The sequence below is a fragment of the Saccostrea cucullata genome, unplaced genomic scaffold (assembly GCF_032062105.1).
Source record: "Saccostrea cucullata isolate Sc308-1 unplaced genomic scaffold, CSIRO_AGI_Scuc_v1 ctg4948, whole genome shotgun sequence".
NCBI lineage: Eukaryota > Metazoa > Mollusca > Bivalvia > Ostreida > Ostreidae > Saccostrea > Saccostrea cuccullata.
This window is the reverse complement of record NW_026930771.1, coordinates 24,833-42,583: the sequence shown is the minus strand read 5'-3', so window position 1 is coordinate 42,583 and position 17,751 is coordinate 24,833. Positions and strand designations below refer to the sequence as shown.

At 31.2% G+C, this 17,751-nt stretch overlaps 2 protein-coding genes across 2 annotated transcripts; both read left to right on the top strand.

Moving 5' to 3' along the window:
• The first annotated feature begins 2,520 nt into the window (after positions 1-2,520).
• LOC134230039 (angiopoietin-1-like) lies at positions 2,521-4,751 on the top strand. Its single transcript, XM_062711812.1, has 5 exons — positions 2,521-2,685; positions 2,933-3,072; positions 3,513-3,606; positions 3,849-4,016; positions 4,475-4,751. Exons 1-5 carry the CDS (start codon positions 2,631-2,633, stop codon positions 4,717-4,719), a joined length of 702 nt encoding a protein of 233 aa, XP_062567796.1. The 5' UTR covers positions 2,521-2,630; the 3' UTR covers positions 4,720-4,751.
• Positions 4,752-9,488: 4,737 nt separating this feature from the next.
• Positions 9,489-12,756, top strand: LOC134230038 (galactose-specific lectin nattectin-like). Its single transcript, XM_062711810.1, has 4 exons — positions 9,489-9,707; positions 10,049-10,134; positions 11,473-11,560; positions 12,443-12,756. Exons 1-4 carry the CDS (start codon positions 9,500-9,502, stop codon positions 12,718-12,720), a joined length of 660 nt encoding a protein of 219 aa, XP_062567794.1. The 5' UTR covers positions 9,489-9,499; the 3' UTR covers positions 12,721-12,756.
• Positions 12,757-17,751: the final 4,995 nt, after the last annotated feature.

Sequence of the window (17,751 nt, the reverse complement as noted above, 5' to 3'; positions counted from 1 at the left end):
TATAAATAAAATTGGCAGTAAATAGGAAATTGCTATAGTTTGTTTCTTCTGAAAACATTTCCTGTGAAAAATGTGTTTCCACACCTTTCTGAAAGACTTTCATGATTTTCAACAGAAATGGGTGGTATAAGGGGAGGGGGTGTTAAATAACAATTATTCATCTTATCATAGTTTACTGCAAAAATTACAGCTCACTAGCGACCGGCACGCTGATAAAAAATGTGTAATATCTCCTACACTGACAAACCTTTGTTTGCCTTACATGGCTATTGCTATTAATGCGCACAGAGGATTTTACCACGAGCAACTGACCAATACGTAATATCGCGACTACCAATAAGTACCTCGCAGTTATCTAACTTACTACCGCTCTTTTGCGGGGGAGTCGAGAAAGGTATAAATTTCTGGGGCACATGACATTGTTTACAGTAGTGACAATCAACTGATTCCAACAATTTAATGCCGAAATCACAATGTTTTGCCAGATATTGAACTCCAAATAGTACATTGTCATATAAGGAAAGTTTAGAATATTTTATCTGCTTTAAAATGTGACGATTTTCAATGAAAATTTAACTAGAAGAGTCAGCTTAATTAGAAATATCGTTAAAAATGTAACAATTTAGCATTGGCTCCTCTCAAAAATTTATTAGGCTGGTTCAGCGATTGTTTAGCAAAGTATTCCACCAGGATTTTATACTTATCTGTCCTTGTAAATGCTACAATGATCGATCTTGCATTATATTAAATAGCACGTTTGCCCCCACCCAACAGACGTTTCCTACCTCCATCGCGAAAGAGTTCCGCTAAGTTAAGTAATCGCGATATCAAGTATTGTTGATTGAATACGTTTACTTCGAACACGTGGTTCAGGTCAATCTATGATGATGTCAGTGGAGTGCAAAATAAAAAAAAATGTTCTTATGAACAAAATGCAAGCATGAGAAACTATGAAAAATATCACGGGCGTTTTTAATTTGTTGTTAACTAAAGAAAAATATGTTTAATAAAATGTATACGTAGTTAGTGTCAAGTTCAGAACTCAAGCACTTTAAGGTTAAGGAAAACGAGCAGCATCATGATCACGTGTGTTGACCAAGGAATCCACTTGACAATTGTATTCACCGATAGTACAATAAAGGGATTTATCAAGCGTAAAATTCCTGTAGTATTCGCATAGTAACCCATAATGCAACGCTCATTCATCTGATTCGTCAGTTAAAGTCACACTGGTGCCTCATTTGCTAATTTGACGCCAACAAATATAGTCCCAGTTCCATTGCAAAATATTTGTCCAAAAAGAAATTTTAATTCATGACAGCAGAAAACTGTATCATAGAAAATACTTATAATTTATACTTGAATGAATTCAAGAAAGATCGATTGAAGTGCATATTTCTACAGAATGATATTACAGGGTGGTAAAAACTAAAACGCAACATAACTTTTCTGTTTACCATGTCTCCACGTGCTTATCACATTCCTAGCCACATTTCCGTTAATAATTTACCCTATCTCTCAGAAGTCTCGCTAACTCTCGCCAGAGCAACCGTCAGAGTTACTCTGAACTCATCGCGTTTTATAATTTGCAGAACACCGAAAAATAAAAGGTTCAGAACACATTAGTAGGGGTGTTGATGGTAAATTTAGAAGAACCTTCACCGACTTCTACTTAATTTCAGGGTACCTTGTTTAGTAAGACTGACCCACTATTTTAGAAAAAAAAGAAGAATATAAATTGTCATCTGCATAATGTAAAATAAATCCAAGTACTTCAGATATTATATAAGACTACGATAAAGTATATGTAAACTTCATTTGCATGTATTTTTCCATTTGAGTACGCAAAAGCGATTTTACTTTTCATTGCATCATTGTCTCTGGTTCTTTTCCTCTATGAAAAAGGTTCCCTCCCTTTACTAAAAATTAATATTCAATTTAGTTATTTCAAAACATTCTCCTTTACTCTAAATAATTTCTCAAGTCTAATATTTTTGTTCATCAGTGTATTGAGGGTTCTAATAAGAAATAATAAGGACATAATTAAAGAATTGAATTTCCTGAAAAGAAATTCTCTCATTTCGAAAGTTGTATTTATGATATTCACATAGATGCATTGAAAAGCTTTTTAATACAATAAATCTTAAGGAAGAAATATGTGTTGCAAAAATATCACAGTGACTATAATGGCATTTATCAAATAGAATGGCATTAAATAAATTGCTTAAAAGTCCAACACAATGAATCAGTAGCTATATTTGTATTTTATGATCAGGTAAAAAGCTCTATTACCTTGGTTTATCGTTTTATAATTATTTATTTAAGAAACAAAATATTTGAACAACACTCAAGTTTTGATAAAGGAATTAAAATGAACTGATTTATTTGATATTTTAAAAAATATTAAACAACGAACATTTCCATATTCTTTACTTAAGCCCTTCTTAGGATTAATTTTACCTTTTACACGTATTCGAAAGATGCTGAAAATTTTGTGTGCTCTTTGTTTTGCCGGAGTATATTCTCAGTATCTTATAAATGAAAACGAACTTTGCGACAAACGTTTATCAGATGTATTCAGCAAATTGAAGTTCATAGAAACATAAATAGATCTATACAGAGAAGAAAATATGGAATTAAAAGCTGAAATAGAGAGACTATCAACTTACCTGAACAAAACTAAAGGTACTTGTGTTGTTTCTATTCTATTCTCTTCTTTTTTAAATTTATTCTTCTCTTGCTATTTCACAAAAGTTTCAAAATAGAAGATAAATACAAGATATTTTCTGTATACTAGGAAGCAAAGCTTGTTCAATTGAATATTGATTTTATCTATTTTTCTTATTATTGTCGTATTATTCATATCACAATCATATAACAGATACAAAGATGAAAATCTATAAGTTTAAGATAAATAAATCTTAAAATTTAGATGATGCTCCCTTTGACTGTTGGGACTTATCACAAAGGGGATTTAACAGATCTGGAATTTATCCAATTTACCCATGGGGATCGAATGAAAAGAGTGTGTATGTTCATTGTAATATGGACGTGGCTCCTCGAGGATGGACGGTGCGTATTATCTTCCTTTTGTCTACGTAGCTTGGCTTATATTTAAAGATTTTTTTCCCCTAGTTTTTATCCGTCTGTCTTTCGAGGTACACTTATATTGGAGAAATAAAACTTTTATAATAATAAACGTTAAAAAAATATGAATTCAAAGTGGTTCGGAATAAATATTTCAGAGATATTGCAAGGATTAAGATTACCGCATCATTTTTTCAATGCAAAATGGTGTTCATTGCTATGACGTTTTTTTTTTTACTCTAAGAGAATTTATATATACCACTCATTACCGTGACATTTGAAATAAAAAAGAAAACCTGTACATTAAACTTGTTTTACATACAGTGCATAATTTTATAAAACATAAACCTATCCTGATTCTTCCATGTCCCTTTTTGGTATCAGCACATTTTCAAATCAAATGTGTTTATTGGTTTTTGTTTCAGATGGTTCAACATAGAAAAAGTCTGACAGTTAATTTCACAAGAGGTTGGCAAGATTACAAAAACGGTTTTGGGACAAATGCAGAGTTCTGGTTAGGTATGTCAGTTACTTGAAGTTAAAGTCGCACGAGTGGCGCAGTGGTTAAAGTGTCTGCTCTAGAGTCGCGAAGTAAAGAGTTGATCCTTATGTCGCGGTTCGAATCCCACTGTGGAAGATGGAGACATCATGGGAGATCCTATATGTATCCTTCGCTCATATGTTACATTGAAATGACCCTGACTTTTTTATCGGTTGTGCATCACTTTTTTTTAACTTCAAAAAATTTCTTTATTGTTTAGGGAATGAAATAGTTCATCTTCTAACAAGCAGACATCACAATCAGCTGTACATTGGGATAATTGATACAAATGGTAGTTATTTGTACCAAAAGTACCATTTTATCAGAATTGGACCAGAAAGTGATAAGTACAGACTGCATATCGAGGGACCGACCACGGGGGATGCAGGTAAATGTTTATAAGAACATTAGAATATTAATCATCTAAATATATCTTTCATGAGAGAACAGGTGCGTGTATTTGATATCAAATTGAGATTTTTTTTCAAATTTCAAATTAAAAGTTTTTTTTAAATTTTTAACATTTTATAAATTTGTTGTTTCAGTAATCTGTTTGCATTATTACGTCATTTAATAACAAAAAGGCACTGAGACTATTTACAATAGATTTTAAGAAAATTTTCATTTAGAATATACGTTAAAACTTATATATAACTTTCATTTAGAATATAAGTTATAATTTATTCACAACATAAAACAAGTCGGTTTATGTACACAAAAAATGTATGCCATAAAAATGATATTTAGTATGACAGAGACTTACGCTAGTATTCCTCCATTTGAGCTAATTAGTATTTTCATATTTCATGTACGTTGGTTATCATTGATATTTGAGATCTTTTTAAGGTGACTTTATTCTTCGATACAACGATACCAAATCAATCAATAATCAGCGTTTTACCACGTTTGACAACGATAACGACAATAACGCAGGAAATTGTGCAACCGGAAGTGGCGGGTGGTGGTACAATTCGTGTCATTATATAGCCCTGAATAACGATCTAAATAGTCCGGAAACTGTGTACCAAGGCAGGGTCCCAAATATGACCTACTTCAGATTCTCTAGTATGATGATAAACAGAGCACCATAACATTTCAACCAGATGCCAAAAAAATGTGAATTATTATCAGCCGGAAATGAGGATTATTAGAATGCTTTGTCTGATGTTTTCATTTTCGCCATTCATCATTCAAACAGCAAAGTTTGTCTAGTCTGAACATCACTGGTTCCAAAGAAATTGTCCGGAACAGACCAATTCCGGATAAGAATTTTTTAAAATAAATTAATCTATTGAAAAATACTGTATTTCTGGAAATTTTTGCTGTAGATAAATTTTCAGCAAATTTGCGAGTTCATTGCGTTAACAAATATATTTTTCTTAAAAATAAATTACAATAAGAAAATGTAAACAAAGCAGCGGTCATTCGCAAAATTTTGAAACGTAAAAATTGGTCAACAGCATTTTGACCTGAATTCGCAAAATAAAATCGACGTAAAAAAATCCAGATTTACGGTACCTTTAGTTTACATCGTTGGATTATTCAACATCTAAAGGGTGTTAAGAAAGTTCGTTCCATGATGAAATATTTTCAAATAGTGCTTTACTATAGAGAATGAATTTTCAAGTCTGACAAAATCGTAAGAGTGCTTTAGATTTATGGCAATTCATTTCTAGCAGGAAGTTATAGGGCTTTCTGCTTTATGAAAATAAATATGACATCTTTAAAGCACCCGAATGATAGAAATGCTGGTCATTTTGAGTGAAAATAAAGGATAATTCACTTTTTTCATAGCTTATCTTGCAGCAGACAAGCTGATGAGTCTATTAGGTAAAAGAACGATAGGTTGCATGCTTTAAAAAGGATAAGAGTATCATGTCAAAAAAAAAAAAATCAGCGACTTGATAAATTTTGCATTGTATTTGAAAGAATATTTTTACCTGTATGCTTAATATATATGTCACAAATATGCGTCATCTCTAATTTCTCTGAACATACATCATCTGTTTAAATACCTGCCCTCCCCTTATTGATTCAAGTAAAGACAGTTAAAACCTTATTAGAGCAAGAATGGACTCTGTAAACATAAAATATCACAAACTGTAAATAAGTTCACATAGTATCTCTTTATGCAAATGAAAGAAAATATTGAGTGAACTTTCTTAACACCCTTTAGATTATACAAGTTTCACTGTACACACAAAAATGTACTTACGTATGTAGTGGGTTTAATTTGCTTTCAGATACCTTATGTTCCCTATAAATCAGATTGTGAATATATTTTCGTAATAATTTCAGTTTTCGAAAATAACAAGTGATTACAGCAAATGGGAAATTCTATGTCTCTAGAATTTTTGTAAATAAGGACATATGCAAGGTAGTTTGAACATTTTTTTCTTTTTCCATGGAGTTGATGAGTTCCAATTCTTGAAGAAGCTGTGAGCTACATCGCAATGTTTGTATATGGTGTTGTATAAATCTTCTAAAACAATTTGTGAAAAGAAAACTTCTAGAATACGTTAAGTATTTTTATGCATGTTATTTTTAGACATTTTATTAAAGAAGCAATAAAATAAAAAAAATTTCCAGCGTGAAATATTCACACTAAAAAACGATGTTTTTGTAATCAAAAGTAATAAGTATGTCTTTCATGTATTTAGTTCATTCAATATTCATTTCTATTTTGTCTTCTATTTTTCAAAGTAGAAGAAATGATATTAATAATAACGTAAAATCAAAAATATGTATTAAGCCTTATTTCGTTTTGAAAATATCCATGAAAAATAACTAAACCATTTTGAGTGTGCGTTTGCCTTAGCAATCGTGTAACGTATAGAACCGTGTGCGTGAATTATCGTTCGTGTAACAGGTTTAGTCGTACATTAATCGTGCGGAATCCTTCGTGTAACGTGATCGCTCATGAAGGTTGTCAACAATAACGTTGCAGCCACAGTAACAAAGTCTTTATAAAACACTAGAAAACTAGTATATTCTTCCAGACGTGTCTTTGATCTCTAATTGAGATATATTCATATTTTAAATAAAAGTAGTAAGGGACGTCTTCCAAACTCAAAGTACAAGTCTCACTCTTTCCGTATTGGTGCGGATAGTTTAGTTTCAGATAGTTTCTCTCACGGTCACTAAGAAACAGAAATAAAAAAGCAAGGTAGATGGAGTTCAGATGCTTCAAAAGGTATATTGGGATTTTGTGATATCCTTGATTGATTTTTCATATTTTTATACAGGAGAAGTAAAGGTTATTTAAATTGTTGGATCTTCAATTATTGAATGGGCATTCAACTACGCATGAAAATCCTTTGATGGTGTAGATTTAGGTTTAAAACTAAGAAATTACAGAATATTAGGCAGGGAAAGGGAGGTATGAAATGGTTTGACCTTATTCCAAAAATAATTGTTTTGTTATTATGAATCACCTCCAGAAATTTTACTTATTCATTGTGGAGGGAATGATATAGGTAAAATTCCATTGCTGCAACTACGGTCCAATATGTGTTCAATACTCAAAAAACTTAAGAAGCTACTCCCCAACACAACAATTGGTTGGTCCAATATTTTGCCAAGAATTTCATGGCTTTTTTTGTTCAAACTCAAAATCGTGCTACTGTTAGACTCAATAATTTTATGAATCACTTAGTTACTGTCAATGGTGGATTCTTTATCAAATATCAAGAGATTACCTGGGATTCAAATGAAATGTTTAGTAGTGATGGAGTTCACCTGTCGTATTTCAGTAATTGTTTCTTGCCATACTACTTACAAAGGGCCTAACAAGAATATGTTTTTCTATAAAAGGTTAAATATGTAGTTTGAGCTTCAAGATGTGGTCACATCTACACATATTTTTGCGTCTCTCATTCCACCTAACTTCGTTGGCGGTAGTTGTCATTTACAACGGACAACCATTTGGCGGTTTTTCGAGACGCCTTCCTTGATTCAAGTATTTTTTCACAACTTCTGCTGATCTGAGTATCTGTTAACCCAGTACCAGCTTGAATGTTGTTAGTATTCAAATCTTCAGGACTTTATAAGGATAAGGATACAATGTTTATAAGGATAAGGATATTAAGTTTATAAGGATAAAGATATAAGGTTTATAAGGATAAGGATATAATGTTTATAAGGATAAGGATATAAGGTTTATAAGGATAAGGTTTATAAGAAGTTAAGTAATAACGATTAATAAAGTATATATTGTACGTATTATGTAGGTCGTGGCCACAATTGCCAAATCAAAAATAAATGATTTTAAGAAGTTCTATTTGTCTTCTTCGTCTTTAATAATATGATTTATTTCCTAAACGAAATAAATCCAATTATTATAGCGATGGTTACTACTATGTCTTAGATCCGCGCCTTGGATTTGTGCGCGTAATGCCCTGCTATAGATGACGATATTGCTGTTAAATTTTGACGCCACAATATTTGTTACAGTTGGATTGAGAGGTGGGTGTAGTTTGTCTCTTAGCTTAAAAATCCCACCCTCCCATTGCCCTTATTTATAACATTAAGTATACATTTATTATTCATATGCATTTGTCAAGTTAATCTATTTTGCCAGTGCATTTTTCTGCCGCTGTTTTCTAAATATTTTCAGGCAACCTTGTACTTTGTCATGTGAAATGTAAGAGACATTGGTTTAGACAGTCATACATGTGATAGAAGTTCCATTAGTCACGACCTGGATATAAAGAAATGTGAAGGAGAGTCACGGCGGAATGTTGTCAGTATTCAAATCTTCAGGACTTTATAAAAATAAGGATACAATGTTTATAAGGATAAGGATATAAGGTTTATAAGGATAAGGATATAAGGTTTATAAGGATAAGGATGTAAGGTTTATGAGAATAAGGTTTATAAGGAGTTATGTTATAACGATTAATTAAGTATATATTGTATTTTATTAAATGATCAGGAATTTTGGTGCTCTCTGATTGACCTAGACGCATTTTCCTAGCTGAGATGTACCGCAGAGTGCGTTCACCTCATATGACGTTCTGGGGGGGGGGGGGGTTATTCGGGCTTTCCTTTTTGACCAACCATAGATTTGATTACAGTTTTTTCGACCAATGAACAGTACCAAGGAGACTTAACGCTTTTGAAAGTAAATGGTTGAGTATTGATTGTTTTCCATTTTCAACTACTGGTTGTTAAGCTGTTGAAGTATAACAACATGTGAAAAGTGTTGTTACACTTTGCATTTTATTATGAGTGTTTAAATTTGATGCAGAAGAGAACGAAAGTGTCAAAAGTGTTGTAAAATTCCCGTTCATTTAATAAAACGGTTATTGACTTTTGAATTCGGTCTACTTTTGACTATACGGACCTGGTAAGGTATTGGTTAACCTCGTCCTTCGGCCTCGGTGAACCAATACCTGACCAGGTTCGTATAGTCACGTGTAGACCTCATCAAAAGTCAGTAATTGTAAAATGTAGGTCGTGGCCACAATCGCCAAAACAAAAATAAAATTTAATGATTTTAAGAATCTATATTTGTCTTCATTGTCTTTAATAATGAATAATATTTTTATTTTGCATCATTTTCTTCATTTAAAAATAAACAAAAGAGTGAAAATACAGCAGTCAGTAAATACAAGGATTGTGCAAAAAACTATTGAAGTTCTTTTTTTACTTGGGTAAAAAAGATATCTTATTTTTTACATTGCATATATGAAACCCATTTACTAGTATATGACGATTGACCAGGAAATTAACATGAAACATTTCCGGTTATCATTATTTAATGAAAGCAATGCAAAAAAAAAAAGATTTTGTAAAACTAGGATTTAAAAGTTTCCTTTTTCATAATTTCTAAAATTTATAATATGTTGTTTATTTCACGTAGCTTCAAAGATGTTTATGATTTTCTTTCTGCTTCGCTTAGCCGAAGTGTATACCCAGTCTCTGACTTCCGATGAATGCGAGCGATGTGACGTGCGTTTATCAGATATGTTAAGGATGCTGAAATCCCTACAAACGCAAGTCAGCATATATAGGGAGGAAAATATGGAATTAAAATCGGAAATAAAGAAACTTTCTAAATGGCAAAACAATTCAAAAGGTATTTTTCAATAATAAAACTATTCACTTTTTAAATTAAGTATTTCCTTATCTTTCAGTTTGCTTTGTTATAAAGCAAGAGTAATTCAATTTTAAAATTAAATTATATCTTACTTTTAATTAACTTATCTGAAAAAATATTGCAAAATATGCTATTTGACTGTCACTTTTGAAGGAGAAGTGTAGTTTGTTAAATAATAGTTGTAAAGAAACATTAATTTAATACTCGATCATGTTTGTAAATATGAACTATTTTTTTTTAATTTGGTAGGAATCACGAGGAAAGATAACTAGAAGTATTTATATCAATGAATATAAAAAACGTGTTTTATCTTGATATAGCAAGCGTTTGCTCTGTTGAAAGGGTGCATTATCGTGGACATTCCTATAGATACCACAAGTCAAAAATGAACTGGACTGACGCTCAGGTAAAAGAATACCTAAACAACATGCACAAGGTTTTTGTATTAACTTTGTTAGTTAAGTTTGAATATTTTAGGGTACCCGTATTTATTTCAAATAAACCAGGTAAATAGTTCAGAGTTATGAATCAATAAAGACTGTGTAATACTAGTATCTAAACTAATGCATAATAACAAAAAATTAAATTTTAAAAGTCAAGGCATGAAGAAAAAAAAAATTGCGGAAAAACGAAGTTTTCGTTAAATAAGAAAGATTAGCAATAAGAGAAGTATTTGAACTTTTACTTGTTATTTTAAAATATATATTCTAGCACTTATAAGTGTTTTTTGCAGAGTTAAACTATCATGCTTTAAGGGGACCAACTATAGTTTTATTGTGTGAAAACTACAATAGCGAAACTCTTCATTTTTATACCATATATAACTTACATTAACTTCAATGTACATGCAAAGTTTAGGGTAAATCTACCGTTCAGGTATTTTTGAGGGACCGTCTTAAAATACAGGTACATTTACTACAGGATTATATAGGAAAATGCCAATTTTTAACACTTTAAAGCAAATTATACAAATACCACTATAGACATTTTGTTCAAACTATAATATTTGATGAGTAATACTATATTATACTATATATGTAAGAAACACAAAATTCTACCGTCTTGTTACCAGAGGGGGCATCTCAGAATGCAAAAAATTAGCAAATTTTACTATTTTTATACAGAATTACAAAATATGACGTACACAATGGATTCACATGAAAACATAATAAAAATATTAGAGATATTCTAAAATTTCTGTGTTTAAAATTTCAAGAGCGTATGTTTGTTACTTTTTCTTAAATAATATTTTATTACCCCTTTCTTTTGGAGCTACAGATTATCATAAGGTCAAAAACACACTGCAGCGACGTCAATCTACCTATCAATTGAAAAATCGGTTAAAAAATCAGTTATATCAAATTGTAATTACATTTTTATACCTATAATTTCTTAACGTTGTTTAATTTTAATAATCAAGCGAAAAAAAGTTGCATTAAAACAGTAAGTACGCTTCATTTTACTATTTACTAGATATTGCGCAATGGAAACTATAGTCGGCCCCCTTAAATATCAAATTTTCCATTCCCAATTCGCATTTTGACAATAACCGCCTCCTGAGTTATTCAATGAGTGAGTAATCACTTTGTGTTTTGGTCTTCTGTTATGTCAAAAATAGCAATGTCGAAATATTGTTTCAACAAAAAAATTCTTACAAATAATATCTATTGTTTTTAATTTGAAACCAATCAATATATTCAGAATGGAAATAATAATTTAAGCATGATCATCGAAATAAGTTTAGATTGCCTGTGAAAAAGAGGGTGCATACCTTGTGGAAATCGAGGACAATTTAGAATCGGAATGGATCACAGACATGTTTCTTAAAAAAGGTAAATCACATAGGTTTTCAACTTAAAATATTTAATGTGTTCTCTATACTCTTTTGAAGGACCACGTATAAAAATAATGAAAATTTTCACTCACATGGAGACGACACCGTATGCCGGTGAAGGGCTTCAAATTTTGACCTTTACTCGGCTTTCAGGGCCATTGAGCATTGAGGGATCTTTATGGTGCCAACGCCTGCCGCTGACACGGGGCCTCAGTTTTTAAAGTCTCATCCGAAGGACCCGCAACTTTCACTTCAAATTGCCGAGCGCATGGCGAAGGAACAGTTACTACCCATTTTATCGACTGGGTCAGGACCTCCCCATCACGGAGCGCTCTACCGACTGAGCTACCGTGAACGGTACTGATGATATGTAGCGGTATTCTAGAAAAAAATGCAACCATTTTTTCACTTCATATATCGGATGCTCACTCCTCGATGGCACCTGATCCCACCTCTGATGTTTTGGAGGTCTGTATTTGCTCTGCTCCTGTTTTGTATTGTTTTATAAACATTTGATCTTTAATATTGTTCCTTATATCCATATATTTCATACAAAAAATATAAAAAATAAAGTTTTTATATGAACCCTCAAGAGTTTTTTTAATAATAAAAAAAATTGGAAACAATTGTATGAAGTCATGGTTACAATCACTAAAATACCAATGAGTTTTCATTGTTAAAGTGAAATTAACTAAGGAGTTATCAAGTTTCAAGACGGTTTAAACAAAGCTCTTTTAAAATGATTAGACAACAGAAATCTTTCGGATAAAGACAAGTAAAATGTAATAAATCAAAATAGTATATATTTTCCTAAACACTTTGAAAATTCAGAGTTGTTTGTTTAAAGAATCATAATTCTGAAGATATATTTTCTTGGTAGACTTATGTTCAACCTACGATGGGCAATGCATGGTTTGGACTGGTGGAAATGACAGAGATACCGAGGGCGTTTTTAAATGGAGTCACTCCAAAAATACATTCCAGTTCACCAACTGGAACACTAAGGAACCGAGTATAGGCTCTCTGGACGTGGGAAGCTATGAGAACTGCTTGAGCCTTCTTCCTGTTGGCTATTGGAACGACGCACTATGTAGCTGGAAGTTTGATTTTCTGTGTGAACGGTCCATACATGACCAAATGTGCCAGGACTTAAGTTGAGTTGATGTTGAATATCAAATCAGTCTTAATCGAATTCGATGTAATTTTATCATAGTTAAATGAATTAAAATTTCACTTTTATTTTTTTACGATAGTATTACATCAAACTATAAAATAGACTCAAAAACATTGATTTATATATAAAATGTTTAAAAATATATATGATACATGCAACTGAAATAAAAGAAATACATGTGATATGTCTTGTTTAAAAAAAGTAAAATTAAGAATAGATAGTTTTCGATGGACCCAAATTTAGCAAAAGTTACCTCCCGTTGGTCGCCATATTGGAGGTCGACTCGGTGAGTTTTCCTCTTTGTCTTACCAAGTTTAAGAAAATATAGCAGAAATATTTGGTGGAAAATCTTTATTTAATAATTTTTTCTTAATAAAGGAGGCTTCCAAAAATTTATATACTTCAGAAAAATAATGATTCCTAATTCAAAATCGCAAATATAAAAATTTAAAATTGGTTGAACAATGAAGGAATATGAGCATTTGGACCTCCAGTATGGCGGCCAACGGGAACTAACTTTTGCTAAATTTAGGTCATATGAAAACTATCTATTGAAATACGAATCTTAGTAGCAGTTAAAAAGTTAGAATAAAGAGCTAACTAAGATAAGATTAAAAATATCAGTAAGGAAGAAATTACGTGACAACTCTATACTATATAAAGCTAGTATTACAGCATTAAAAAAAAATAAACTGAATTAAGTCGAAAACGTCTAAACCAATTTGATACAGTACCCGCATCGTTATTCTTTACAAATCTATCGTGTCCTATCCTGCGTGTATCCTATCGTATCGTGCGTGTATCCTATCGTATCGTGTTTTGCGTTTATCGTGTAGATCGTTTATCAGGTTCTATCGTGTATCATGTTTTGCGTTTATCGTGTATATTCGGAAACCCTCGCTTTTTATCTTTACTACAGGAAGAAACTACCGAAGTATTCCGAGTTTCTTTTTCGTTTTGTTAACAAAAATAAGATTATTTTAACCAAGAAAAGAACGTTTTTTCCCTTAGTTTTTCATCATTAAAAGAAATATTAAAGCGTGGAAGGAAAAGAATAAATATATAAATAATATAATTAATAAAATAAATAATCAATAATAAATTAAATCTAAAAAATAATCATATCATAGTCAAGCAGAGATTCAAAGTTAATTTTTGAAAATAAAATAACCGATCCCCTGTTGTTTTTTCTTAATTCATCGAATTGTATGATTTTTTGGTCAAAATTAAATGTTAATAAGATTTTATTGAATTAGTCAGAGTCACTAGAGGATGCTTTTTTGGTAAGTCACGGTGTATGCGTACCCCCTCCCCTCCAGAAAAATTATAATGATAATTTGCAGAGGATTGATATGTATCTTAAATGCAATATTCAATTTCTCCCAATCAATCATCTGGTACTATTAGGAATGTGTTTTTGCCTCTGATCTGCATGTATGCACAATTATTTAAATTCTTGATTAAAAAAAAATAATAACGAAGCATTTAAAACATTGATCCAGATAACTTTAGCACTGATTCTGTTTTTTAAATTTATTTTTATCACTATCTAATTAGTTAAATTCCTTAATATGTCTAAATTTAAAAAAAAAATCAAAATTATAAAATGTAATGCTTGAAAATGCTCTACCCGATTAATCACACCATGGCAGTTACTATTAAATAGAAGTTTTTCATTAATTTTATCTGGCATTAGATAATCTAAAAATAAGAAACAGGAAAAAACATGATGACTTTTAACAGCTTACCTTTGCGGCGTGGAAATAAACTGAAAGAGCTTTCCTTGCCATAAAACTGACACGTATGTGTGCCTCTCTAATCAGCACACTGCCTTCCTGTGCGGTCAACACCCCTACCCCTTCTCCCCTATCCCCCTAAATGACAGCTCGGCCCGTGTGTGTTCACCGTCAACATACCTGAACTGCTCTCTCACCTTTTGTCAAACAGTATCTATTTTCGGGATTCTGTTCATACCTTGTGTGAACCACATGTAAACTCATAAAAGATTTTTTTAATCATTTATTTAAATATAAATTGTACAATTTATGGATTTTAAAAAAATCATTTCCTTGCTTGAATTTGAATAAAAAATATAATAAACCAATTTAATGAAACAAAGTCCCTTAAATCAATCCGCTGATTTATTTTATTTGTATGATGTTTCCATTATGGTTATGTAAATAAGTATTTTCATGATTTAAAAAAAAAAAAAATACTGCACTTATGGTACATGAACTTTCGGATCACCGGGTTTACATCGGGTTACAGACAGAATTAATTCTAGGAAACAGTTTCTTTGATCGTAGAAAAGATTAAAATAATTCTAACATTCTAAATTATGAAAATTTGATCGCATTAATTTTTTCTATGGTATTTTACTATAATAATAAAAAAAGAAGTCCGAGTAAATGTATTGCACCCAATCAATTTATAGTATTAATCGATTTTATTCCATACGTATATAACTTTTTTAAGAAGTCAACATTATTTTTGGCTATTTGGTTAGACCATGTTTATCTAATTTTAAATTGGTCACGGACTTTCAACATCCCGCCCTGCGAATATGCCGTATATGAGATTACCGGGTAAGTCTAAAATAATTTTCAGGGTTTAATAATTCATTTGCATTAGAAACAGTACACACAAAAATTAAGATCAATGATTTATAAATATCTAGTCGGAAAAGTCGCATTTCACCCTTTTAATATTTGTTTATACATTTTTGTGTTTTGTATCATAAAGGAAAAAAAGGTATTTTATCATTCAATGTTCGTTAATTAATACCAGGTTTTAAGTATCTGATATATGAATGTTTACATGTACGTAAGAAAGAACTTAGCGTAAACGTACATGTACTTGTGCAGTTGTAGCAGATTCATATTCAGTTGACACAATTTACAAGTATTAATGCTGAGCGCCATTATTTCAACAATTATTTAGATTTCTACTATCGAAATTAATTTTCTTGAACTATATAGTTCTTTAAAACCGATTTCTTTGGACCTTTTTCTCGGCCGGTCCTCTACACGTATTTTTTCCTTAAGATTTTAATATTTCATTGCGATTTTTGGATACACCGCAGATTGTAAGCTTTAGACATTAAATACAAATATTTAAGTTATTGCGCAAATTTCTTTCATGAAATAATTTAGTACATGTAGATAAATTTATCAGGTTTGAATGTATATTTTTTCATAAATAATAAATCTATTTATAGAGTATCATAAATTTATTAAAGTACCCGTGAGAAACGGCACATAATTATGTAAGGGATTTTTGTGCAACAATTACATGTATGTTAAAATATTCATAATTAAAGGAGTCATAGTTCAACCTTAATGAGAATTTCAACATTTACACAAATAATCGTAAATAAACACCCTTGAGTAGAAATTTAAATAAAAAATACAGTCTCCATTTCATAATAATCCATTTAATCATTGCCAAAAAAATTTAAATAAATAAACAACTTTTGTAAAATTTGCTGTGATCTCAATTTTTTTATTATAATAATTTAATGTACTTTATAATTTAGATTTGTAGCTTTGTAAGTATTTAAATTAAAATATCGCAGTAACTAAACAAAATAATCTTTTCGTCTTGTCAGAAAACTTTCCGCATTTTGAAACAATCCTATCAGGTTTTGCGTTTATCCTATCGTGAAGATCGTTTATCAGGTCTATCGTGTTTTGCGTTTATCGTATTTTGCGTGTATCGTGTTTTGTGTTTATCGTGTTTTGCGTTTATCCTATCGTGCGTGTATACTGTCCTATCGTGCGTGTATCCTATCGTATCGTGCGTGTATCCTATCGTATCGTGTATCCTGTAAAGAATAACGATGCGGGTACTGTACCTGATCATATTTTACATTCTCGGTTACATTTAAAGCAAACTTCCACTGCCTGATATGAAATTGGGGTCGGTCGCCGGATGCAAAGGCATTTAAAGAGGGAAGCTTGGTTGAATGATTGATTGGTTGTATATTATTTTACGCTCCATTTGACTGTTTTCAGAGATAGAGACGTCACAAAATAACGACAAAGGGCTTTGAATTTTGACCTTTACTGGGCACTCAAGGTCAATTGAACAGGAAGGGTTCTTTATCTTTCTACCATGACACGGGACCTCGGTTTTTAAGGTCTCATGCAAAGGGTCCGCAACGTTCATTCAAAAGTGCGGAGTGCATGGCGAAGGAAACGTGCCTCCTATTTTTATCGCCTTAGGTCATCTAGAAATGCTTTGTATTTAGAATTAGGTTGGGAACCATTAAATAAGAGAAGGGAAAGACAAAAACTCTTGTTCTATAAAACTGTTTATGGTATATCCCCTCTTTATTTACAAAAGAAATGATCACACCTTTTATGCCACCAAATCATGGTTACAATCTTAGAAATATTGATAATTTTAATTTTGTTATACCTCAAGCAAGGACAGTCTCATATTTCAACAGTTTTTTGCCTTCTACTATTAGATTATGGAACAATTTACCACTTGAAACAAAATGTATTGAATCTTTTTCATGTTTTAAAAATGTCTTAAAGAAACCTGCTGCAGATAGAATAAAGGATGTCAAAATCTTTCATTATGGCAATCGCAAGGAAAACATTATACATTGTCAATTAAGAAATGAATCTAGTAATTTAAATGCTCACCTGTATAATCAATACTTAAGTGAAATAGCATCTTGTACTTAGTGTGGATATCTGAACGAGGATAATTCAAGTCTCAGCATTTCCATTTTCCATGTATATGTTGTATTTTCCTTGGTAATTTGTCTTTGCACTTTATTATTTTTCTCTTTACTGAGTGTCATTGCTTGAATTTATTTACTTTTAAATGTTACTATTTCCTTCTATTTTGTATTTTCTTAAATATTAGTTCTTTGCACTTTACGTATTCTGTTTTGCTGTTTTGTTTGCACTTCTTTCTTTATTTTTTTTAATTTTTTTTTTGTCATTATATTGTATAGCGAATATGCATAAGCTTAGTAATAATTCTTCTGTATAATTTAATTT

Bases quoted from the DNA above. Each gene is read 5' to 3' on its own strand.
- LOC134230039 (XM_062711812.1), top strand. From the start codon at position 2,631: ATGGAATTAAAAGCTGAAATAGAGAGACTATCAACTTACCTGAACAAA. The intron at 2,686-2,932 runs GTACTTGTGTTG...CTTAAAATTTAG, and splicing joins TTACCTGAACAAAACTAAAG to ATGATGCTCCCTTTGACTGT. The intron at 4,017-4,474 runs GTAAATGTTTAT...GATCTTTTTAAG, and splicing joins ACCGACCACGGGGGATGCAG to GTGACTTTATTCTTCGATAC.
- LOC134230038 (XM_062711810.1), top strand. From the start codon at position 9,500: ATGTTTATGATTTTCTTTCTGCTTCGCTTAGCCGAAGTGTATACCCAG. The intron at 10,135-11,472 runs GTAAAAGAATAC...AAATAAGTTTAG, and splicing joins TGAACTGGACTGACGCTCAG to ATTGCCTGTGAAAAAGAGGG. The intron at 11,561-12,442 runs GTAAATCACATA...TTTTCTTGGTAG, and splicing joins AGACATGTTTCTTAAAAAAG to ACTTATGTTCAACCTACGAT.